At 51.8% G+C, this 24,787-nt stretch overlaps 2 protein-coding genes across 2 annotated transcripts in view; both read right to left on the bottom strand.

Moving 5' to 3' along the window:
- Window positions 1-1,221: 1,221 nt before the first annotated feature.
- Window positions 1,222-8,296, bottom strand: CCDC134 (coiled-coil domain containing 134). Its single transcript, XM_059817011.1, has 8 exons — window positions 8,265-8,296; window positions 4,789-4,918; window positions 3,899-4,016; window positions 2,916-3,037; window positions 2,589-2,673; window positions 2,119-2,300; window positions 1,795-1,866; window positions 1,222-1,412 (listed from the first exon to the last, which is right to left on the bottom strand). Exons 3-8 carry the CDS (start codon window positions 3,999-4,001, stop codon window positions 1,287-1,289), a joined length of 690 nt encoding a protein of 229 aa, XP_059672994.1. The 5' UTR covers window positions 4,002-4,016; window positions 4,789-4,918; window positions 8,265-8,296; the 3' UTR covers window positions 1,222-1,286.
- Window positions 8,297-9,057: 761 nt separating this feature from the next.
- MEI1 (meiotic double-stranded break formation protein 1) overlaps window positions 9,058-24,787 on the bottom strand; it is a 39,282-nt gene continuing 23,552 nt past the window's right edge. Inside the window, 11 exon segments of the mRNA XM_059816696.1 lie at window positions 9,058-9,103; window positions 10,950-11,059; window positions 11,411-11,542; window positions 12,380-12,486; window positions 14,385-14,466; window positions 15,188-15,393; window positions 15,857-15,938; window positions 18,370-18,551; window positions 19,133-19,243; window positions 20,909-21,013; window positions 23,156-23,321. Coding sequence (XP_059672679.1) covers window positions 9,058-9,103; window positions 10,950-11,059; window positions 11,411-11,542; window positions 12,380-12,486; window positions 14,385-14,466; window positions 15,188-15,393; window positions 15,857-15,938; window positions 18,370-18,551; window positions 19,133-19,243; window positions 20,909-21,013; window positions 23,156-23,321 — 1,329 coding nt within the window.

The raw sequence follows: 24,787 nt of genomic DNA on the forward strand, positions 1-24,787 counted from the left end.
TCAATTTTATTCAAGAAAAACAAAAACCACGTGCCCGTTGCCCCCTTTCCCCCCCACCCCGGCACGGACCTGGCTCCACAGTTAAAATTCAGGACACTTCCCCTTCCCCGAAGGCCGCGGTGCTCCCAGCCCAACACCGAGCACCCGCTTCTTGGGGACAGTCCCTCTGCAAGAGCCTCCTCTGGTGTGAGTTCGCCAGCAACCATGAGAAAAGGCAGTGCTGTTGGGCCGGGTCCTGGGGCCAGCCCCTCGCCTCTGCTCCCGCTGCAGCCCAGACACCCCGCAGAGGGTCGCAGCTCCCTCCCTGCTTCAGCCCCGCTGTCCCCACGTGCCTGTAGCTGGCTGTCCCCCCTGAGAAGGGGGTTTGGGAGACTAAATTAGAGAGGATCAGCCCCACGCCGGAGGGATGGGGGCAGGAGGGTGTGGGCAGGCATAGGGTGCAGGAGAGGCTCACGGGGGTTCAGGGCTGGTTCCCCAGCACCCTCAGCATCAGCGGTGCTTGCGCCTCGGGCATACATCTGCTGCGAAGAAGGCCAAGAGCTGTAATCCCTTCTTCCCAAAAATTCACCGCATTTGCCTCCCTGCAGGGATGCACTGAGAGAGCTGCCCAGGAGAGTGGGATGCCATTGGGCCAGGAACTGGCACCGTCGGCCTTTTCAACCATGGCTGACCGATGAAACGCACGTTGCTCAGTAAAACAGCCACGGGAAAGAGGGGAGAGCTGATCCGGCAGAGGTAGTGGCTGGGCAGAGACCAAGTATAACTGGGTGGGGGGTGCCAATGAGATCAACAGCTTAAAAACAAAACAAAACAAACCAAACCCAAAAAAACCCAAAACTGAGAGAAGCAGCATTGCTCGTGAGGCTGTTTGGCATGATGCACTCCCCAGCCCACCCACGATGGAGGAGGCACGCTCAGCACGGGGCACCCTGTGCTGTGGAGGGGAGGGCTCCCCGCGGGGCTCAGCCGCAGCATGTCCCCCTTGCCCTACCCCACCACGGGTGGCAGGACCCCGACCGGCCCAGGGGACAGCCCCGCTGCCTTCCTGTCTGTGCTTTGGCTCTGCAGAAAGGATACCCCACTTCAGCTCCCCCCAGCCCCCTTGGGGCAACCCACCGGCACCACCACCCAGCCACCGCTGAATGAAAGAGAAAGGCAACAAAACAAAACCCACAGCACAAACGGAAAGGGGACCACCGGGCACCGGCCTGAGGCTGCCGAGAGGGAGCCAGCCGCTCCGCATCCCGGCGGTGTCACCCCTGCCGCGAGGCGCAAGCTCCCGCACACTACAGCTCTGACTGCGAGCGGGAGATGCGCGGTCCCTTGCGTATCTCCTTCCGCTTCTCCTCCTTCTTCCTCCGCTTCTCCTCCTCCCGCAGCGCCTTCTGGAAGGTGTCAGCACTGGGGAAAAACTGTGGGGTGACAGCAGGCGGTCAGCATGGGGGAGCCCCCACAGCCTCCCAGAGGCAAACCCCCCCCAAAACCCACCGAAGCCATCATGGAAGCCCCGTGATGCCAGGGGGCTTGAGGCTGGATGCGGCACGAGGTGAATGGGGTCCTGATGCTCCCATGGGGCAGGTGGCCACAGGAGAGGGGAGATGGCACCGGGCACCCAAAACCAGCTGTAGCCTAGCTGCGGGAATCCGATGCACACATTTTGGCCAAGCTTCCTCCACGCTGGGGGTGTTTGCCCGTTCCCCACCAAGCCACCTGTTCCCTTCCCCAGCTGGCTGCCTGGAGCTACAATGGGCATGGGGAAGCCCACAGGGCAAGTCAGTGGCCTTGCCATCTTACCTCGGGGTGGTCCGTTTTAAAGGGATTGCGGTAATCAGGTGATTTCTCGCTGATTCCCAGCTCCTGAGCCATCTGTGGAGCAAAGCGGAGACCGCGTCGGGGAGTGGTGCCTCCCACACCACACCCCTCTGTGACCAGGTTCCCCTCCTCCCCATCAGCCCCCTCTGTGCTCTTCCCCCATCCCTCAGCCCAAAGACATGCCTCAGATGTGGGGTACACTCCCCCTGCCCTCTGCCCACCCTCCTTTTACCCCAAAAAACATCACCCCCCAGCCCCAGCAGCAGGGAGGGGATGCGGCGGGCAGGGGATGACCAGGAGCCGTACCAGCCCCAGGACCTGGGAGTGGGGTCCCTGCTCAAACACGCCCGTCAGGTTGCAGAAGCCGATGCCCCAGCGGATGAGGCTGTTCCAGTTGGAGTTGCGGTCAAAGTAGTGGTGCACGATCTTGGGGAAGCGCAGGACGACATCCCCGAAGAAGGCGGTGTTCTCCACCACGTGGGAGTACGCTGTGGGGACAGCCACCCACCCCATTGGCACATCGGTACACATGCCCCATCACACCAGCGCCTATGGCCCCGCCAGGAGGTTGAGAAGATGAGGGCAAATGGGTAGGCTCCCCAGTACCAACTGGTCAAAGAAGCAGCAACAGGGTCCTCGAGAGACAGGGAACAGCCCAGGTCTGGTCTGGGTACACAGGGGTTTCATACCTATCCCGGTGCCGGTCCCCAGAAGAATGCTGGCGATGCACCAGAGCACTGGAAAAGGGAGGGGGGTAAGGACCAGAGAGGACCTACCATCCTTTATCTTCTCGTCCTGAGGGAAAGGCCCGTCAGGAGGCACATCAGCAGCGATGAGCACAGCCCGGGAGTCCTCCAGCACCTGCCAGAGTCCTCGGTTACCAGCCCGTCGTTCTGGCCCTTCCCTGTACCCTGGGGGAGCTGCCCCAGCCACTCCGCTTTGAAGCCCCACGACGACCTCCCTTCAGGTTCTGAAGCCCACCTGCCCACCCAGCTCTTCTCTTTGACACCATGGAGGTCCCCCAGCCCTCCCCACTTCTCCCGCCCACCCTCCCCAGCCCCACAGCACACCGAGCCCGGAGGGCTGCCTATGCTGTGGCTCACTTTGAAGAGTCCCTTGAGCATGATGTCAATGATTTTGTACTGCTGGTTGACGTCGTTGAGCTCGATCAGGTTCTTCAGCGCGTTCATCTGGTCCTTGCGCTTCACCTCAAACAGCTTCTTATCTGCGCCACCGTCAAGGGCGCTGCTGGCACGCTCCCACCACGGTCCCGCTCTCCCCCTCTGTTGGGCACCCGGCACCATCCCAGCTGCCCCAGTTCTCCACGGGGTGCCTGAGGGACAGCAGGCAGCGCCTGAGCCAGGATGAAACACGGGTTTCCAGTGAGCCCCTTTGCCCAGACACCCCAGCGGGGTGCTTAACAACGCTGGGTGCTATTGGGGAGCTTTCCACTTGCCAGCCCCTGCTCTGGCTGACAGGCTGGAGCAGGAAAATGAACTCCCACCTTCCCCACACGTGTCTCCACGAGCAAACGGATTAAATATCTTTTCATAATTTGCCTGTCCACCAGGGGATGCTGATGCATGCTATGAAGGGCTTGCATTAGCACACCTCCTCATGGGCAATAAATGCCCGTGGCACAGAGGAGACCAAGTCCCACACGCCCAGGAGCCCTCCTCTATCATCACAGCCAGTGACCCCAAAGCACTGAGACCCGCAGGCGTGCTCTGTGACCCAGCTGGCCATGGCACTCACAAGAGAAGACTGGGAAACGTGCTGGGTGCCCGGCATGGTGGAGCAGAAATGAAAAGTGCTGTGCTCGGGACAACACCAGCCAGCATGGAAAAACCAGTCTCTGCTCCTGCATCAAGCCGGGCACTTGCTTAGCAAACCCAGGAGCTCAGCTAAAGCCCTTCTACAGAAGAGGAAAGAGGCAACTGCCCAGCAGTTCTGGGTCCTCGCTCTTCCACCCCCCTGTGCCCCTTTCTGTGGTCTCTGACCTTTTCCCTATGCGCGAGCTCCCTCCAGCCTCAGCAGACGCGACTGCGTATGCGGGACACGAGGGGGAAGCTGCAGAGAAGGATACAGATTTCCAAGCCAGAGTCCATCCTCTGTTTTTCCAGGTCTGCGAAGCTGCCCCAGGACAGCAGCAGTGCCAGCAAAAAGGGCCAGATGAAGAGAAAATCCATGTCGGCTGCCACAGCCTGGAACAAAATGGACCAACAAAACCAATGACCAGTGAGGAGACTTACCAAAGGGAGAAGTCAGGCGAGACTCTCAGGACTGATGGCACATCGCCCTCAGCACCAGGGCTCTTGCCCACCTCTCCCTTGTCCCCACAAGGGGTTTGAGGGAGACAGTGGCCAGAGCAGGGCCATGGGGCGATGCTGCAGCCAGGCCGCTCTCCACCTCCAGGGAAGCCCTGGTCTCCCCCTCCTCTCCACCTGTCTCCACTGCTGGCTGGGCACCGGCTGGGCCCCCAGGGATCTGACTCAGCAGAAAAATTAAGTCCTACCCCTTCTCCCAAAAATAACAGCTAGCTTTCTGCTGATTTTGCTAGTTAAAGCAGCCCAGCAACCGAAGCAGCAGGGCCAAAGGGAGGAAGAGGATTGCCGAGGGGCTGAAGGCCACCTCTCCTTCAAGCACCAGGCTTGACCGGCTCAGCCATCTCACTTCACCTCTTGGGGTGCTGGTACCTGGACCCTTCCCCTTGCTACAAGCCAGGCACCAGCTGCGGGCCCCATGCTGAAAAGCAGCAGTTGGGTGACCTGGTGGTAACTCCCACCTCACCCCAAGCGCATCCCTCCCCAGGCGGCGCCCGAGGCTCTGCAAGGATGCGGTCGAGCAGAGCTGCTCCTGGCCACGAGGGTCCCTCAGACAGAGCCAATGTGCAGAAGAGAGGCTACAGGAGAAGGTCCTTGAGAATGAGGACCCTGGTCCCGGGGCCAGCCTAGACCTCGAAAAGGAGAGCAGTACCTTGGCCTCCAGGCAGCAGGACTCAAGGCAGCCTGTCCGCAGGGATGAGGTTTCCACGGAGCCGAGCAGCAGCCACCGGCAATTACGGAAGCAGCAGCAGCTCCTGCAGAGGCATCTCCTGAGCCGCCTCCTGCTCCGGAGGGAGAGGCAGATGTGTAAGGCCACCAGAGCTACCCTCACCCTGCTGCCCCGCTCCCCTCTCAAGCCTGAGCTCGCCTGCCCGGCCAAGCCTCTCTGCAATGCCCTAACACTGGAACAAAAACAAATCCCTTCTTCACACCAAATCTAGGGTTCTTTCTTGTTGCTTTTCTTTTTTAAACAAATACAATTTGTTCAACCTCAGGCCCATGAGTGAGGCAAAGCGGGCAGCACTGGCAGCACCGGCAGCTCTCCCAGCCCTGCAAGGAGCAGCAGCAACTCCTGCTCCCACCACGCGCCTCCCGCCAAAGCTGAGCCAAGTGCCGTCGCGCCCCTGGCGCGGGCAGGGAAACGGCGTCAGGCAAACACGAGAAACCCTCTGCATTATTTTGCTGTTCTGCTTTGCAAAAGGCAGCACCCCTGGAAGGGAACAGATCAGAGTAACTACAACCAGCGTTACAGAGGAAGACATGGCTGCCCCCGGCGTGGGCTCAGCCCTGCATTTCGGACACGATGCAGGGCCGGGACAGTAGCACAAGCCTCCCACGCCAGGCCCAGGGTCTGTCCCCTCTGCCCACTGTGGCGTGAGGCTTAAGGCATGTTCCAGCCACCCTGAAGGCCACAAAGCACACCGACAAGCCGAGGCTCTAAAGAGAAATTCTCCAGTCCGGGCAATCAGATGCTTTGCAGGACCCACCAGCCTGGTCAACTTCCAAGAGACTGCTTCACCCTGCCAAAAACCATGACCCAAGGGCCTGAGGCCTGGCTCGGCGGGGGGGTGCAGGTCCCTCCTCTGCAGAGCCCCCCTACAGCTGCTCACTCCTTCCCAAGCTCTCCGGGAGGAGGAAAAGCAGCAACTCAAAAGCACAAACTGTGACTGCCCTGGGACTGGGGCTCCTGTTTGCCCCTCAGATCAGACATGCAGCTGTAAGGACTAGGCTGGCTATTTGCCATGCTAGCAGAGAATCAGAGAGAGACCTTGGAGGCAGCCAGCGGCCTCCAGACCAGGCTGAAAGGCAAACAGCAGAAATGCTGCCCGCAACAGCTCTGCCATGCTGCCCACAGCAGTCTCAGCACACCCGGTCAGGGCAGGGGCTGCCGCGTTCCTCCTTTCTGACACAGGAGTCACGTAGCCGGAGGATGCCCCGCAGCTGTTCTGAGGAGGAAGACGTTGAGCTGCAAAAAAAACTGCTCAGGCAACAGCAAAGCGAAGCATCACTCTTGGCCGAAGCAGCTGCCGGCCACCTGGTTGCTGCAGCAGAAAGCCTGCCTGGCTGTCCCCACATCTCAGAAGGTAGACAGGCTTTTCCAGAGGCATGACAACAGATGCTGTGGTATAGGTGGTTAGTGTTTTCAACGAAAATGTTCTTAATGACTTTACAAATCCTCCTGCAGCAGCCCTACAGATTGTGCCATGGCACGAGGTCAGAAGAACAGGACTGGAGAACTGGGCCATACCAGAACCTCACCACCTTTTCCTCTGACCCCTTCCCTGCTGACACTCATTCTCACATCAAAGCTACCGACCACTGTCATCCATCAGGGCCAAAACACCCCAGTGAAAATGAAGCAGGAGCTAGTTGTTGCCCCCACCCGTAGGGACAGTGAGGCTGCTGGTGACACATGGGACCAGCTTGAGCTTATTTCCCTTCGCTGCCCTACCCATTTCACCCCATTTTATTATAAGAGGATGTTCCCTCCTCTCCAGGCAGGTCTGTGTAAGCACAAGGATGCCAAAGCTTCTTGCAGATGTTCCTCCATGCTTTCCCCATGAACCCTCCCTCACGTCTTCACACCCACTGCGGGACGAGATGAGACAGAAACACCGCAGAGCTGCTCCTCTCTTCCCTCCCCGTTCCTCCCTGAACTGATCCCTGTCAAAGCTGGCTCTGCCCGGCGCTCCCAGAGCAGTTCGGGGAGCCAGGGCCTGGCCTGATGCTACAGATGGGAAGGAGATTCCACCAATATTCCCTCACAGCCCCGGCCAGCTGGTTGCTTCAGCAGAAAGCCTACCAGTCTCTCTCGCTGTCTCCCATCCTCTTAATTTAGATGTGTTTTTCCAAAGACATGACAACAGATGCTGTGTTATAGATGGCTAGTACTTTCCATTAAAATGTTCTTAATGACTTTATAAATTCTCCTGCAGGAGCCCCATCTGAACCAAGCATCCCCGGGATTTATTCGCTTAATGAGCTTGCAAGGCAGAGCCACGCTGCCATGCTTCGGTTCCCGGGACTTTCGCAGGACCCCCTTCACCTCTGCAGGGCACTGAAACGCAGGGGGAAAAGCATCATGAGCCAGCTTGCCCCAGGAGCACACCATGGCAAAACACGGAATGAAAATTCCCTGCCCCACGAATCCATCCCTGGGCTGCTCCTCCGTCAACCACACGAGGATTAATCTCTTGTCACAGCTGAACCAAAAGCTTTGGAAGCGATACACAGGCTGCTCAGACTTCTTCTGCTAGGGCATTTCTATACAGGGCTTACAGGATCAGGTGCTTCTGTGAAACAACGGCCGTTTACATGTGCTTACCTCAAAAAGTCCCTTAACCAGATCTCACACATCATAGGGACAGCCGCCAGCCGGGGTTAAGCAGCCCCGAACCAAGCCAGCGAGCTGCTGTGATTTCCACCAGGGACAGATCCATCCCAGCCCACCTCTGTGCCTCCCATTCCTCTGGAGAGGTCAGCAGTACCCCCAGGGGTTCGGGCGGTTGCAGGCACAGGGATTCTCTTTCAAGCACCGCTGAAACTAATGGTAATCACATGGGGACGGAGGCATGGAAATGGGATTAGCTGAGACTACCCCGGCCGCGCTGTGGGAGACCCACCCAGAGCGGTGTCAAGTGGAGGCAGCACACGAGGGGATGCACGCCCGCGGGGCGGGACGGCTCCCCGGTGCTACCCGCAGTCTGCTCCTCACACCCGCTCCAACACGGGGCTCCGGCAGGAACGAGGGGCGAGGAGGAGGGAGAGCAGGCGGTGATAGCAGAGCCCTTCGGGTAAGGGCAAAGCCGTTTAACCAAAGGTCCAGCGAGGCACCCCCCAGGGCCGCACTGCCCGCCCCGCTCATCGGCCACCCAGGCTGCACGGGCTTCCCTCCCTCCCTCCCTCCCTCCGCAGCGGCCACCCGCGACCCGCCGTCCTGCGCGCCCGTGACCGCGGAGAGGCCCCCGGGCTGCCCCCGCCTCCGCCCTTCCCTCCCGCCCCGCTACGGCCGGGCAGCCCTCGCCGGCCCCGCCAAGACCCCCGCGGGGAGGGGAGGGCACCCGGCTCTCCCAGCCCTTTCCCGCAGGCGGCCCCGCCGGGCGGCGCGGCACGGCCGGCCCCCCTCACCTGCGGGCCGGGTACCAGTACCGGGATCCACGCTCACGCCCGCCGCGCTGCCATGCCGCTGCTGCCGCCGCCGCCGCTTCCCCGCCCCGCCCCGCGTGTCACTTCCTGAGCTCCCGCCCCGCCCCAGCACAGGCCCCGGCCCGGCCCCGCCGGGGCTCCCGCGGGCGGTGCGGGGTCGGGGAGCCGGCGGCCGGGGCTGGAGGGAGCCGGGCCCGCGCCCCCCGGGGCTGCTCCCGTCGCGGGAGGGTTTCCCCTAGCTCTGCAAGGAACGGAGCCTCGTTAATTAAGCCCCGACGAGAAAGGGGCGCCTATGGGGTTTGGAGGCAACCGGGGGTCTGGGGCTGTAGCCTAGGGGATCATCTGTGAACTGGAAGAAGTCTCCTCTTCACAGTCGGACAAGCAGCACATCTGCTTCCCCAGGGGTGCTGGCTGAGCCCCTCAACAGCCCTGCCAGGCCAGAGGAAAGGGGCATCCAGCAGCAGCACCAGCTAAGGCAGGTGAGCAGAGTGCCTCTACCTGCCACCTGCCTATGACATCCATCGTTTTCACCAGGCAGTTCTGTGTTTTGATAACTAAAGGGCATCAACCAAGCTTCATCCCACACAGAAAAGGAAACAAGGAGCCGTTTCAGTAACCAGGCTTTATAAATGATTTTCAACAAACCTTTCTGAAAATGAGCTACAAATTACTTCCTTCGTCCATCTTCTCTCTACTGCTCACTGGGAATAAAAGGCAGATGGGGTCTCCTGTTCCATTTTTGCCTTGTTCCCCTGCTGCGTGCTATCTTCTCATTTCAGTCTCCAATGTGTGAGAGGGACACTGCCACACTGCCCAGACATCTGTCATTGACAGCATGAGCGGAAAACAAAGGGAAGGCATGGCTGAAACTCCAGCATGCCACAGGAATTCCCACAGTTGATACACTGCTGACAGGAGGTTTTCATTACTAAACCAACCCTCCCCCAAGCCATGGGGAAACCCCCCCAACACATGTAAGAAACAGCATTGTGGGTGAACCCAAAGAAAGTCCTTTCTTGACAAAACTGATGTCAAAGCTTGTTTCTGACCAGAGGATTTTGTCTTCCGTGTTCATGGCCATCCTATTCAGGTAGCCACCGCTGCTGCTCTTTGACCGTATCCAAAACCCTTCCTAACAACCAAAATTTGAAGGTTTCTTCATATGTGGAAAACCCAGAAATGAGGAGCCACTTTAGCAATGTAACAAGACCTCCCGTTCACCTTCCCTCACCCCTGTACAGACAAGCAAAGGCAGTGGAGAGGAACTTCACGGGGCTGGAAGGTCTCCACCTGGACAACCTGCGCTCTGAGCATCCCACCACAGAGCAGGAGCATCACATTGGGGGTAAGCACGAGGACAAGCTGCTCCTCACAGATAACAAACACCTCACCCACCACATACCCTGCACATGGCTGATGACAGTGTCCCACAATGGAAGTAGTCCCCACCCCAACAGGAATCACAGAATCACTAAGGTTGGAAAAGACCTGTAAGATCATCAAGTCCAACCATCAACCAACACCACCATGCCCATTAAACCATGTCCCACAATGCCTCATCCACATGTTCCTTGAACACCTCCAGTGATGGTGACTCCACCACCTCCCTGGGCAGCTTATTCCAGTGTCTCACCACTCTCTCAGTAAAGAGATTTTCCCTAATATCCAGCCTGAACCTCCCCTGGCGCAACCTGAGGCCATTTTCTCTTGTCCTGTCGCTAGTTACATGGGAGAAGAGACCAACACCCACCTCTCTGCAACCTCCTTTCAGGTAATTGTAGAGAGCGATGAGGTCTCCCCTCAGCCTCCTCTTCTCCAGACTGAACAACCCCAGTTCCCTCAGCCACTCCTCATAAGACTTGTGCTCCAGACCCCTCACCAGCTTTGTTGCCCTTCTCTGGACACGCTCCAGCACCTCAATGTCCTTCTTGTAGTGAGGGGCCCAAAACTGAACACAGTATTCGAGGTGCGGCGGAAATCACTGCCAGGGCCACTTCCACCACTGCTACCTGTCTGAGGCAACGCAGCATGATGAAAACAGGAAGGCAAAAGCAGACAGTTTGAGAAATAAACAAATACTGCATCAGGCTCCCTCCTTCTCTGCAAGTAATCTGGGAGCAGGCCCTGCCTCCCATCCACGGAGGAGGATTCAGTTGTCAGCGGAGGACTCTAAGGCCAAGCAGAACACAATTTGGTAACTCCACTCAGCAGTTTCCGAATGCTCGCTGTACTCTGAAAGCGCTCAAGTCATCTTTAGGTTTCCATGACTTCACAGGCATACTGGCACTAGTTATCACACAGACAGAGGTTAAGTGATTATTCATCCTCCAGGGAATTCAATACAGAGGTCATTACTGTTTTGAAGTCACAGGCTCCCTGGCCTGCTCCCCTTTCATCAGACCACCTCTGTCATACAGATGAATGCAATCCCAGCAGAAAGACCCATCTTTCATCCCAAATGTCTCCTCATTTCCCAAATGTCTTCTCAAATTTGGGGATGATGAAGTCTTTCATCCTGAAGTTAGCCAAGTGTAGCAACCACTCAGAGTTTTTCCACTTCTGTTTGCCTTCAGCTGGAACAAGGGAAGGATTAAGTATCCCTTCTACCTCTGATACACCTACCACCCTCACATCACCTATCAAAGGCATCTGCCCAGCAAAGGATACACAATGTCCTGATGTTTCACACAAGTGCTCCTCTGTCCCAGGAGGCGCTCCAGCAAGGTCTGAATGGTCCCTGACTGCACTGGCTCCACCTGGCAATGACTGCTCTGAATCTGAGCAGTCAGAAGAAAGAATGACTTCCAGACCAGCAGGAAACCGTTGGGCTTGTTCTTTCATATCTCCTTCCCTCACCTCCACACAGAGCAATTAGACCTTCAAACCTTGATCTGGGGGGAATCAAGGGGCCGCCCAATATGATGACACAGTTTAGGCAGCTGCTAGCATCACTCTATTTCTGATTTCACCGTACATCCCTGAAGGCAGTAGGCCAAGATAGCAGCTGCAGGATTCTTCTTCATCTTACTATAACCTCCTCAAAGGAAGTTTATGGCTCCCCATCAAAGGCTAAAGCAATCCCCCAGGGATTCCCTTCTCATTTTCCAAGGCAGTCATCGCTCTCTTACCTGACAAAGGAAAAGGTGAAGAGCACGAGATGTGGCCTCAGGCAGCTCTGCTAAGTTGGCTTCTGCTGCCTCCTGGACAATCTGGCTAATTTCTTTTTGAGAAATAATATCGCTGCTCTGATATCTCAGAAACTTGAAGGAAAAAATAGAGGCATTAAATAGTGAAAGACCTGCAGACTCCAACAGTGACTCATATCCTGGAAAGACCTCTTATGTAATGGGATGCTGCAGCACCTTAACCACAGGCCTAATTTCTGGATCACTTCTAATAGAACCAGTGCAAATATCCGTGTTGACGGTGCTCTGATTTATAACCAGACTTATTTTGGTTTAGGTCAGGAAGGAACTGAAATAGACCAGGTAACCTTTAAAAAGTGAAATAAAAATAACAAAGATTCACAGACCCATCAGGTATTTGGAGGGGTAAGGTTCACATTAATAACCCCTTCCTCTCATCCACTGCCATGAGGGCCTTATCTTCAGTATTTCTGCTGGGTAGGACCACATTCCCTCTCTTACTCGCAGGCCCCAGGTACAGCAGGGTAGTAAATTGTGGTAACTCCCTGCCCTGAAAAGTCAGGTCTGTAAGGTCAAAGACAGGGAGACAAGCTGCGATGCCAGGCAGAGCTCTGCTCTCCAGAGAGCCACAGCATGCTCCCTGACTGGCAACAGCAGTTGCATGTTCTCTGTAGGTTTCCCCTCTCATCCCCAAGGGTCCTAGATGATATAAATAAACGCTACAAACACCAGAAGAACAGGACGTGCTCACTAACAGCAGTCAGTTTCTGCAGGGTGTGGAAGGGAAGTTCACTTCAAAGTATCATTATTATAGGGCATGAATATAGTGACAAAGCCACAGCAGTATCTGAGATTGTGTGTGCATAGGGGGTAAATTCCAATAACCGACCCACGTGCACTGTACCAACATACTGGAGAACATGGAGAACACCCTGCTCTTCCCCTGCTCACCAAAGTCATCAGCCTGAGAACTTCTGGCTGCAGAAAGGACTTCCGGCCCCCATTGAGTAGTGTGAAGAGCAGGAATCGGTGCCAGGGCTGTGAAGCAGCATGTAGAGCTGGGAGAGAAGGAGAAGCCAATCAAAGACAGCTTTAAAATCGGCCAAGTGACAGGCTGGACCCGAATAAGGACAGTCTTCAATACTGACCCCAAGTTTTCTCTTCTAGACCCCATGCTGTGAAAGACTAAGGGGATATTTTGCTCTGTTCTTACTTTTAATCTGTCACTCTCTGGGCAAGACTTTAGTCATGAGGACAAAAGCTTAACAGCTTTTTAAAGCAGAAAATACATTTTGTCCATCTTTCTGCTGGTACAGAAAGAGAAACCTTCTCCTGGGGTGCATGTCATAAAATAGGAAGGGGATATCTTTAGCCCAGGGTTTTAAAAATAATACCCTCTGGTTTCAATATGAGGACAAGTTTCCTGAACATGGGTTTTATTTAGCTGCAGAATACTCTTTGGGGAACGAAGAAAGACCTGTAACATTAGCTGCACAATCATCTGTGACAGCGTGAAGTCTCTCACGGAATGCTAAAGTTAAGTGTTACTACCTCGTATTTATTGCAGGTTAGGTTGTATTTCTTGTATGGGATAGACAATTACAACAGGTCAGCTGATACAACTTGTTATACCACGGCAACTCATGAGAGTTCAGAAAGGTCTCTCTTCCACTGGCAGTCACATAACCTCCCTATTGCCATTACAAGAATGTTTTCTATGGGAAAACAACACTAAAAAATAATGTAAAATATTTGGGGGTATCTTTTAGCTAATGGAAATAAGAAGGTACCAGCACTGTGCACTGAGCCTGCTCTCCACATCTGGAAAACAAGAGAGGGTTTTAGAAAGCCTCAAATGAAGCAACTCCTAGAGGCAGAGTCCAGGCCACACTCTTTGCAGTGTTCTCGCATCGTTCAGTCAAACATAGCTATGACCCTCATTCTGCTTGGAATAAGAAAACTCCTGTTACCACTGTTGTGAACTTCTGCACCACAGCAAGAATTCAGGCAGCCAAAGTGACAGGTTCAGCTGTTGCTGAAGCAGCATTTTGTGAGCTTAATCCCAAATAAGTGGAGCCTCCCCATAACATGCCACCTTTTTTTTTTTTTTTTAACCCAGCCTTTTAATAGCCTCCCTTCACCTACTGACTGCCATTCATCTGCAGTATTACATTTTCATTCAACCTCTTCCTCTCTCCCACCCATGTCCTTTTTGTCTGGTGTTCATTCACTCCATCCCCTTCTCTCTCAGTGTTTAAATGACTGAATTGAACAAGTCAGGGTACAGAGAACTTGCCATCTTTTTTAAGAGCCAGCACCTGGACTTGGTGGCAGGAGGCTGACAATAAGCAGAAGGGTCTATTCTTCCCCCTGACTGTACAACGCTGTCATATTATGCTATATTGCTAACATGGTATACATTAGGTCTGACATGGACTCTGGAAACCAAGGTCTGCATTCACCCCTGGAAATCTAGAATTTCCAGCTTCCATTCCCTAAGGCTGCCTAGTACCCTGTTCTCCCTTCCCCTCCCTCAGGGCCAAACTGTGACCAACACTGTCCCCGTGGAGGACACATCATATTCAGATCCTCTTTCCCCTATATTTATGGTCTAAAGGTTTGCTACAATTGGCCTGGAAGTGAAAGACTATTCCTATACTCCCTCCATTCCTAAACCTTTCACTCTTACCATATGGGGGGGTGGGGAATGACTTTTTTCCTTCTGGAAAGCATCTTGGTATCCAGAGCCAAAGTGACGGCTCACGGCTGCAGGGGAGCCAGGCACTGTGATTTCATTCCACAAAGCACATGATTAACTTCAGGCATACAAATAATTTTTCTTATTGGATATAAACTCATTAAGCATCTGCTCCCAGGCACTACTGGATGGAGATCAAAGAGCTCAAAAACACTGCAGGAGGGAAACCCAGGAGAAGAGAAAGCAAGAAGACTTTACCAACATCCTGGTTCTTCACATACAGGTATTCCACTAAGGTTTCCAGGCAGGCTACTATGGCTTGAGAGAGCAGCAAGTCTTTCTGGAATACCAAGAGGGGGGAAAAAAAAAAAAACAGTCAACAGCTATTGCAAGAGGAAAATTCATAAAGTGGCATGATCTGAAAAGCATGCAGCACAGGAAAATAACACCCTTCATCTTCTTCACAGGATGCAACATAGTGCAAATTATCTGTCACATCAAGAAGCCAGACAAAGGCACAACTACTTATTCTGAGACTAAAAAAATTAAGTAACAGCCTCCAAAGAATAAAGATGGGAGCCAAACATCGCTAGAGAGAGTTAAATGTAAACTGATGTACTTTTCCCCGGAGCCCAACATCACTTGAGCAAGTTAAATGCACACTGATGTACTACCCCCCAAAGCACCTTGCCAGGGGCGTGGAGAAGGAACTGGGATTTGTTACACTTTTCCCACTTCTGTTGCTATGGGCGTGGCATCCCTGCAGAGCAGGAGATGGAAAAACAGAGATCGTCATTAGTACACAGAATTTCAGCTATCCAGTTCAGCAGCAGGGAGTACCGCATAGCCTGATTTACCTTCTTCCTCACTGCGCCATGCTGCAGCAAGAGCATTTTCCCTCCTCCTCATCACATGTCTGTAAGGGGTGGAAAATGCAGGCAGAAGGGAAAAAAAAAAGGCAACCTCTTAGGTTCTGCACCCGGGTGGTTTCTCCTCAGGTTAGTGTACCTGCCTGAAGCCCAACAACACTGGTGTTGTTCCAAAAGTCGTATTTTATATACCTGCAACTGGACATGCACCAAAAGGTTCTGCAGACTGACAACAAGCGAGAAGACCTGCCGCGCAGTAAGGGGGTGCAAGGCAGCATCCTGCAGTGATGATGGCTGTGGTTGCGTAGCACCTTGGGCTGTGTTTTGGCCAACGATCACCAGCAGAGAGGAGGAGAAGTTCTGGCGCAGGACAGCTCTCAGGAACTGCACAATGCTCACTAGACAGGGAGCCGCTTATTAGTGTGTGTCAGTGTTTTCCTCTCCCCTGCCCTGTGTGTTGGTGCCTATGCAATAGCATGAGAGAGGGTGAGGAGAGACAATTTGGGCTTAAGGGCCCGCTGGAGTTGCCCAGCAGCGGCTGACAGCTGCAGGCAGGAATGGCAACATGAGTTCCCTTGTTCGTCTCCTCCCTGTGAGACACTATCCCAGTTCACGCTCAGTTCCAGATGTCACTACCAACCTCCAAGGAAGATTTGTCCAAACACAGGAGAACTCCAGACAGTTCCCTTTTGCCCTTTCTCACCGCTAGTTATGTACTCCCAAAGCCAAATGGACCAAAGCTTCCAGATTCCCACCAGTACCTGCACCATCCCATCCCATAGTCACCAGTTCTCCCTTGTTGCCTGTAGCATGGTACTAGCAGCTGCTTCCAGTCAAATCCCTGTAACAGATGCAAAATACCTAACAGCAGGATTGGCTTCTTTTTCCTGAAGATGACTGCATTCACGACTTCCGTTAGGTCTAGAGAGAGTGTCTGGTGAACCTAGAGGAAAATGAAATATAAGAGAATAAATGGTGCTGGTTTGGACCAGGTAAAAAGCTCCCTTACATACTTTCAGTCCTTAGACAGTACCCCATGACAACCATTAAAAAACAAGGGAACAGCAACAGGGTTTCAGGATTCTGATCCAGAAGGGAGAGTCACATCACTGGGCCCTCAAGTTTCACTCACCACCAGTTGCCAGGCCCACACAGCTTCCAAACCACAGTGCAACTCATTTGCCTGTCTCACGCTCACTACTCCCTGCAGGCCCTCTGGCACATGGCTGGCAGACTGCTGAGCACATGGAGTAGCAGGAACAGCCATCACCAAACACGGCTGAACCTTAGCCAGTCAGCAAGACTGAGGAGCTAGGCAGCCAAAAGCCAGCAGTGACAACAAGAACCTGGCTGTGCCCACTGGAGCTAGTAAACCTGCAGAGAGCCCAGGGCTAGGAACTATGGCATGGGTGAAGGAAGCAGAGGAGATTAGGGACTTGGGAACTAGAGGAAACAGGAAAGGTAGGCTTGAGAGTGCAGTCTGCAATACACTTTTTCCCTCACAGAGCAGCCATTCAGCAGCAAAGGCCTCACAGAGCCACGGAAGGGTTCAAGCTCGTCAGGAAGGCAGAGGGTTGGCAAGAGAGGGCAGGCATAAGGACCACAGGGCTGATTCCTTCAAACCGTCTTCTGAAGAGAGAAACGTTCAATAGGAGAGTTAGGAGTACCTCCTGCGACAGGGTGGCAGTGGTTATTTGTCTAAGAACTGACAAGCCAAAGCCTTTAATAGCCTACCATCCATGACCCATGTTTATCCACAGGTTTCTGCTAAAGCCAGTAGCAGCAAAACAGTTAACATGCAAGCTTGCTATGGCTGGACAAGTCCTCACTATTAACACCAGCCTGAGATGAATGTGGCCATTTCTCAGAGCCATTGTTCCCCTCTAAAAAACTGAAGGCTCAGAGAGACAGCCTGGCATCAGCTCACGTTCACAGCCACGAAGGCCAAAGGCTCTCTGCAAGGGCCTCCAGGATGCTTTGTGCAGCTTCAGCAATACTGAGCAGCAGAAAGCAGCAAGAGAAGTGAGTATTCCTCTTACCCCCTTTCCTTCCCCCTCAGCAGAAGATTAGAAACACTGAAGCTTGGAAATGTTGAAGATTAGCAATGCTGAAGCATCCTTGAACCACTTCCATTTTCCACCTACATCTGCAGTTTCTTTCCCCATCTCTGGTGCAATTCTGAACTGCACATCAAGCCAGTAACATATTGATGAAGTCAAACAACAGGCTTACAAGCCACTAAATGATTGCACTCCAAGGATCAATATGAGCTGAGAGAGTCACTCCCAGAAGATGAAACTCAACACTAGCCACTAGAACTATTCACTTTTGGGAATGGCACAACACTGACCACCCAGACCCAGCCCTGACCTGGAAACTGAGAAGGTAAATTGTGCTCGGCAGTTAACAGAGCAGGGACAGGCAAGTCTTGCTATGCATTCATACAGCTGACAGTCCATACAAGTCCCATGCTGTAAGACCTAAGCAAAGGCAGCACACCCATGAAGCAACAGGTACAGACTTGGTCTGGTTTGGCCTTTTGTAAAAAAGTCTTCCCCCAGCATTAGAAAACCAACCCTTGCCTCTCTGTGCAGATGCACACATGTCCTTAATGTGATTTTATTATTTGCAAATAGGTGCACTGAATCCCAAAGCACATATTCTGCTGGGCATAACTGCAAGAGCAGAGCTGACAACTCATGACATGCTGTTTAACTCCATATCAAAAGAGGGAGAGAGGCCTGGGTAGATAGTTCAAAAGGAAACATTATCCCCTTGTGTTGGCATTAGAAAGTGCTTCCCTTGAAGTTGTAATTCCAACATCAGCTGACAACTCCAGCTTAGCTCTCTTGTCAGACTGCAAAGCATCAAATACAATGACAGCTGCCCACATTCATATGAGCTTGCTAATATTGAACACTTACTTGCCAATAATAGGTTTGGATTGTGACTGTTCCTCTATTGATCATTTTAGCACCAAAAAAGCAGTTTACAATATGGGAGCTGTGTCTCCCACCCCCAGCCTTCCCTTGAGAAAGGCCTTCAAATATATTTTTCTCTGTCCTGAAGAGTAAAGTTATTTGGATCAGGAGGGCTGGGTATGCACTTTTTCCCCCAGGATTTCTGCCCCTCTCTAACTCTCCAGTGATTTGGGTCTCAGCCTTCAGCAACATGCCATCTTCCAGTCCTGCTAGAGAAGTGCAGCTGGGAATAACTTGTGGACAATAATAAAAGAGCAACCAAAGCAATCAGATTCCAGGCCAAAGCAAACCACTTTCCTCTGCTAATGAAGGGGGGGGGGGGTGGTGTTAATTTTTTTTTTTTTTTTTAAGGTTTAGCCATTCCCTAGATCTGAACACTAGAGTGGTTCTAACCTCAGTATTGTAGCGATGCTGATAAAGTAAGAGGGATGCAACCAACAGCCATCCAGAGCACAGCAAGGCATCGTCAGATGATAGGTAAGCAGGTTCAGACGGAGGGGACCGCAACCAGGTGCACTCCAAAACCTTCTGCAGGAGCTCTAGCAAGGGCACGTTGGAGAGCAGCACAGCCACTGCTGCGTGGGAGAAACACAGAGGCTGACGGGATGGCACAGGTTAAACCAGCTTGACAAGCAGAAGAGAAGTGCAGAGCACACCCCTGCTGCAGTGAGGCAGCCCCAGCTGCCATGGCTCAGAGTAAGGCTGTCCAGCTACGCTGGTATTCATCTCCCACAGCACAAGCGACCACTCGGCCAGCTAATAAAATGACCAGCCTTCAGCTAACACAGCTGGAAGGTTGGTTAGAGCTATTCTCTATTATTGTTTAATTTTTTGAACCATGGCAATACCAGGACATTTCAAACAAGGCACCAAAGCCCCACTGCTGTGTTTTATGAACAAGAAAAATACAGTGCTTCTGTCTCTCAGCAGTCAATTCCTGAATCTTCATAAGGCAACAAAACCAAACCAAACCAAACCAAAACCCTCAATCTAAAAAACCTCATCCCAAATACAAAATGGTCTTTGTTAACTGTAATGCTGCATCTGGAAGGGGAAAAATCCACCTTACCTGATGAGACAGTTAGAATACAGTCTCTGATGGCCAAGCTACAAACTCACTGAGATTAACTTAGCAATCAATACAATCTTGCCTCACCTCTCTGTTGACTACAAGGTGTTGTCTGATGAAGGCTCCAGTACAGAAAATTCAAGGATGGCTGCAGAAGGTCAGTGTCCCTCGGCCTGCATTTCCCACAGAGATTACTGACTGGAAACAAAAGAATGTGCTAACACAGCCACTAACATAACAGAGCACCTCAGCACAAGAAAGAAGTCAGTCAGTGGGGACAGAATTCGAACAAAAGCAACACAACCTGAAGTGAAAATAAACAGAGTATGGTACAGACAAAGCAACAGGCATCCGCCCTAGAGTGTTTGCTTTAGACGGGACAGTGCAATGGAGGATGACAACAGGGAGGGGGGAATAGAAAAGAGTCTATTAAAGGGCTTATATCACATTGGGCAGTAACGAACCCAAGAGCAACAGTCTATAAGTTACCTGTTTCCACAGAGTGAGTTTGATCCTAATACTAGGTCAAACATAAACAGCCATGTCTCACATGGTGACCAGACTGGGGAATGGCATGGAGAGCTGTGCTCCTCCACTCTCACCAACTCTGCTCCCACTAGGAAAAATGCGCCATATTTGTTGTAAGCATCAAACACTTACGAACAATGTTTAGCAAGAGTTTGGGAGGGAAATCCAGGACTGCAGGGCCCAGCAAAACTGTCACAGGAGATCTTTTGAAGAGCTTAAAGTCTGAGTAAGCAATTCTCAAAAAACACACATCAACACGCCTCCCCACACTATGAGCTGGTTTCACTTAGGCCTCATCAGAGAAGAGTGCCCTGCACACTCACCCCTGAAGAACACAGCCTGGGGAGTCAAGCAGGGAATGAAGGGAGTAGCTGGGGCAGGGAGAGAGTTGTGTTGAAAAATACAGAGCAGAAAGAAAGAGCAGAAGAAGCTTGGGACTCCTGGGAGTAGCTGAGCTGTGGTCTGAAATCACAGCAGCTAAAAAGGGCTGGTATAAAGAGGACATGCTTCTTCCACACCCACCAGTTCCCTTGGCTAATGAACATCTGAGAAACACTGCTTCTTTACAGAGGCAATGAAACATTTCAAATTGAAGGGGATAGTCCTTCAAAGTCTGCTGGAGACATCAATTTGTCAGAGGAGGGAAGAGATGAGAGGATGGATCAGCTGAACTTCCCTCTAGTATATATTCTTTTTTCACATCCTGCATGAACCTCCAATAGCCAAGTAAGAAGGGAGAAGTCACCAAGTAAGGATCACCAGACAAGACAGCAGGTCACAGTATGGTCAGTAAACAAACAGAAACTGCTCTTCTGTGTCTCTGGGGTAGAGCGGGCAAGTCCTGCAGCTTGTTGGGACCCATATATTCTGGACTCACACTGCAGGGAGAGCCCAGGTTCACTAGGCTGCTGGTCCCTGATGGCTGGTTCACAGGACACCCCTGTGGCCTGAACCCCACAGGAGTGTGTTAGCAAGTGTGAATGGGGAAGGATGTTTCAGGAAGCACATCAGCAATACTGTCATGTGCCAAGTCAACAACAGTCACAGACCCTGAAATCATGTCGTTGCCAGGAGAATACTTTGGCCACCTTGTGAGGTTTCAGACAACAAATGTATTGTAAAAGCAAGAGGCAGAGAACCTTGGTTTTGTTGACTGAACTGGTAACCAGGGCTCTTTACAATGCTCTGGCTATGAAAGTATCTCAAAGCAACCATAACTGTAATGCAAGGTACACCTTCTCCCAAAGAACAAAGAGCCAGCCCCTAATCATCTTATGGAACAATTAACAAACACAGATGAAAATCCCCTGGGAGAAGATGGATGCACAGACTCACCCTGGTGAAGCAGCTTGAAGTCTGTGCTGTCCAGCTCCCTCACACCCTTGCTCCGCAGCTGCACCAGGAAAAGAAGGCTCAGCAAAACAGGCAGGTTCCAGTTAGCTAAGAAGGGCACAGACAGCTTAGCTTGTCAGTGAACTCTAAACTGTTGTACCTTAAAGGGTGCCAAGACTTGTTAATTTTCCGGCTCAGGAATGAGGGTGGGTTAGGGGAGGAAATATTCCCCCTTTAGACACACACACATGCCTCCCAACTTAATTCTCATCTCTACAGTCCCCTTGGGATCAGGCCCCCTTTCTGCTACTGTCAGCTGGCCCAAGTTACACGCTGGATCCTGCCAACACCGTTCTAGGAACAACTGGAAAAGAGAGGGAAAAAGGAGGCTAGGGCCTTTACCCCCTTAGTGAACCATGTAAGGGGCATGGTCACCGCACATTCAAACTGACACTTCTGATAGGCTAGAAGTCACCAGCCCTTTGCAGACTGCCCTCTTCCCATCTACTTGACCATCACTGGCAGCCCATGCTTTGACAGCAGCCCAGCACCTCAGTGAGCTTGGTTTGCACAGCATTTGTTCTCCAGCATGTTGTGAGGCTGGAAAATGCTGTCCATCCCATCCCACAGGGCAGAGCAGAGACAGTATAGGTGAGAGCCCCACACGGCAGGTCTGTACACAAGAAGAATGGGGCTGCTCAGACCATCAACTCCCCAGGGCAACCCCCTTCCCAGTATATTCACTCTTCTGTAGCACTGTAAACAATAAAGATTTTGCATTGTATATAGCCATACCTACAGCGAGCAACTATCGCCTCCAGAAAATGTCTTCAGAAAGACTCAGGAGTTTTCAGTTTTGAGGAGGAAACATTTATGGGTGTCTTTAATGTTAACATATTCTTGATGGAGTCCCACTGTTGGGCCCTCTTGTTGTCTAAGAGCAGGCTACTGTTTGATCAGGGATATAGATCCCCTGGACTTATCCACCCCAGACCTCACAGAGAGCTGCCTGTGTGCTGGGAGACAAGGAAGTTGTATCTCCAGAGTACATCTGGTGTTTGACTTTCTGGATGGGGCTACCAGTAACTCAGCTAACGAGTTCAAGATGCAGTATGAACAGGAGCTGGGGATATTAGACACAGCAGAAGAGCTCTAATCTTGCAAAAGACTCTCTAGCCCAGTATCCTGTTTCCATCACTAGTGGTTTGGAGGAATAGGTCTGACTCCCGCAACAGAAAACAGACAATCTGGCAGCCAGCACCCTGGCACTGGCACTCCTAGATCAGTGACAGAGGGACACCACAACTCTAAATGTGCACAATTCCACACAAAATCAGATCTGGCAGATGCCAACATTGCCTTCTTTATCCATAACCTTGTAGCCTCATGTTCTACCATGCTCCTACTTTCAACCTCCCTCTTCTCCAGCCTACTGACTTTGCTGGAGGTAAGGCAAAAACACTTTCCCTCTTGTTGCTTCCATCCCAACCGCTGCACAGCAAAACACCCCAAACAGAGCAGGGCTGTTACAAGCATCAGCAGCCCCCTCAGGAACAAGCAAAAGCTGTGCTGGGCCCCTATCCCAGGGGAGCCAATGACATCCTAACACTGCTCCCTTTTTCAGCTCAAGCTCGCAGACTGCTTTGCACAGCACCATTCACGATGGGAAAACAGTCCCAACTCCAGCTAGGGCTAGTAAGGAAACCAGAGGGATTTCCCCAGTCACAACCCTGCTAAATCTTTGAGAGATTTAATAGAATTATGAGATCTGGTGACACCACAGTTCCTGTTTGGAGATCAATATCATGAATGATTCAAACAATCTCTGCTCCTGGTCCCTGTGCCCTGGGAACCAAGTGTACTCAAGCACACCAAGCTGTTTTGCACAGAGAAAAGGCAAAAAGAAGGATGTCTTTTAGTCACCAGCTGAGCCCCTGTTCAAGCCGGGAGATTCACCAGCACAGCTCCCCTCTTGAACACTTACGACAGCGTAAGAAAACCTTGCTTGGTTTAATAATCACAGTTTGAAGCCAGAACAACCTAAATCAGAAAAAGACTCTCTCACTTCAAAACAAGAATCTCTGGAAAAGGAAACTAAATCAGCACAGTTCTGTCCATAAATTTCCTCATGCAGATAAATACTGAAGCTACATCAGCAGTTTAAAAACACTTTATCCCAGACTGCATCCCTTCAGCCATCAACCTTGCTAGTTGATCTTACAGCAAGACCAAGTCACAGAGGGGAGTCACCTTGTAAGGAGGCTGAGCTGCTCTCTACCAGCAGCTGCTGCAGAATCTGTAGGAACTGACTCCGGAGGAGGTCACAGACAAGGACATCCTCATTTCTTTCCAGGAAGGTCCTTACAGTCATCAACACCTTCCAAGCCACCTCCACAGAGCTTGAGCAGACCAGGTCCTGCAAGGGAAGAACACACGTTACCTTTCTGCCCTGATTAGGCAGAAGTCACTGCTATTTAATGCCATTATGCTAATCTGGCGCCTTGGGAAACAGCCTAATAAAGCACCGTTCAGATTAAGTATGTCCTGATTAAACAGAGAACTGAATAAAGCAGATGGACTGTCGTCTGATAGGCACCTCTGAGTAATATCCCATTTAAAGAATGCATTTGGCTATTTAACTCCTGTCCAGCACACAAGTGTAGGGGTAACATCCCTTTAAGGTCAAGGTTTTAGACAAGTGAGATCCTAAAGCCAGGGCCTTGCTTCCAAGAGCGCAGAGCCTCTGGCACTTCTGCTCTCCTTGTTGTTTTGAAAAATCAGGTTGCATACTAAAGATGCTTACCTAAAATCAAGCTTATGAGTCAGTCCATAGTTACTCATTTTCAAAAGGCTGGCAGCCTTGTATCTGCAGTAGCAACATAACAGCTAAACTGTATGAAACATACATAAACCAGACAAGCAATCACTCAAACACAGAAAATGGAAGAGTAGTGTTGTACACAGCATTTAGCTCACAAGCCTGCTTCTTGACTACAGAGCTCTGTCTGGAGTCTCTGAGCTGAATCCCACAGCCAGTAGCTTTAATTTGGGCATACTCTTGTCATTAAGGTGTTTAACCATTGAATTCACCTGCACAGCATGTACAGATACAACTCCATAAAGATCAGGCAGAAAATGCCTGGTAGTGCTGACATAATATAATCATCTCAACACCTATTATGTCAGCAGTACCTTTCCTCTCCTCCCCCAGCAGTCCTGGCTACTGCATTGCAAATGGTACAGCTGAAAGAGGTAAACAGAAAACTGGTCTCAGCAACCAAGCCTACATACAGCCTGCGAGGACAGCCTACTGCCTTTTCCAGCTGCCTTCCCTTATCACACAATAGTCATGCATCCAGACTAGGATGACGGAGAGGAAATGGCTGTGGGACCCCATACCCAAGGAAAGCAGTTAAGGTAAGAACAGGCTGCCTGTGCCAGAAAAACCTCTTTAGTTCTGAGCCTGATTCCTGCCCGTATCTGAGACTTACAGGAATAAGGTGCAGGGATCTGTCTGCACAACTGGCTCCGCTGACACAGATGTGCTCCATGTGACATTCAGGAATGTAATCTAACGTCAGTCAGCCTATCTCCATTCTCTGAGAGAGCAGCTCAGATCTGGAGCATGGAGAAGACAAGTAGGACAGTGTGTGATCACAACCACATTCACCCCCTGATGAACACACGCAGCACAAAATGGCACTAACCAAGGGCCACAGCCCTCCTGGTCCTGGTAAATGCATCACTGTGTTAACATCTTCCTTCCTACTCAGGAGCTCAAGGTCTCAGATGAAGCCACTAACCATCTGTTCTATCTAATCCAGACAATTATTAAAAGTAGATAAGCAAATAAATCATCCTTGGAAGGACATTCATTTTTGT

This window comes from Gavia stellata, chromosome 4, assembly GCF_030936135.1.
Source record: "Gavia stellata isolate bGavSte3 chromosome 4, bGavSte3.hap2, whole genome shotgun sequence".
In the NCBI taxonomy this organism is placed as follows: domain Eukaryota; kingdom Metazoa; phylum Chordata; class Aves; order Gaviiformes; family Gaviidae; genus Gavia; species Gavia stellata.

Coding starts and splice junctions, on each gene's coding strand:
- CCDC134 (XM_059817011.1), bottom strand. CDS start 4,001: ATGGATTTTCTCTTCATCTGGCCCTTTTTGCTGGCACTGCTGCTGTCC. Junction 2,674..2,915: donor TGCTCAAGGGACTCTTCAAA/GTGAGCCACAGC, acceptor GGACTCTGGCAG/GTGCTGGAGGACTCCCGGGC. Junction 1,867..2,118: donor ACTCCCAGGTCCTGGGGCTG/GTACGGCTCCTG, acceptor TTTGCTCCACAG/ATGGCTCAGGAGCTGGGAAT.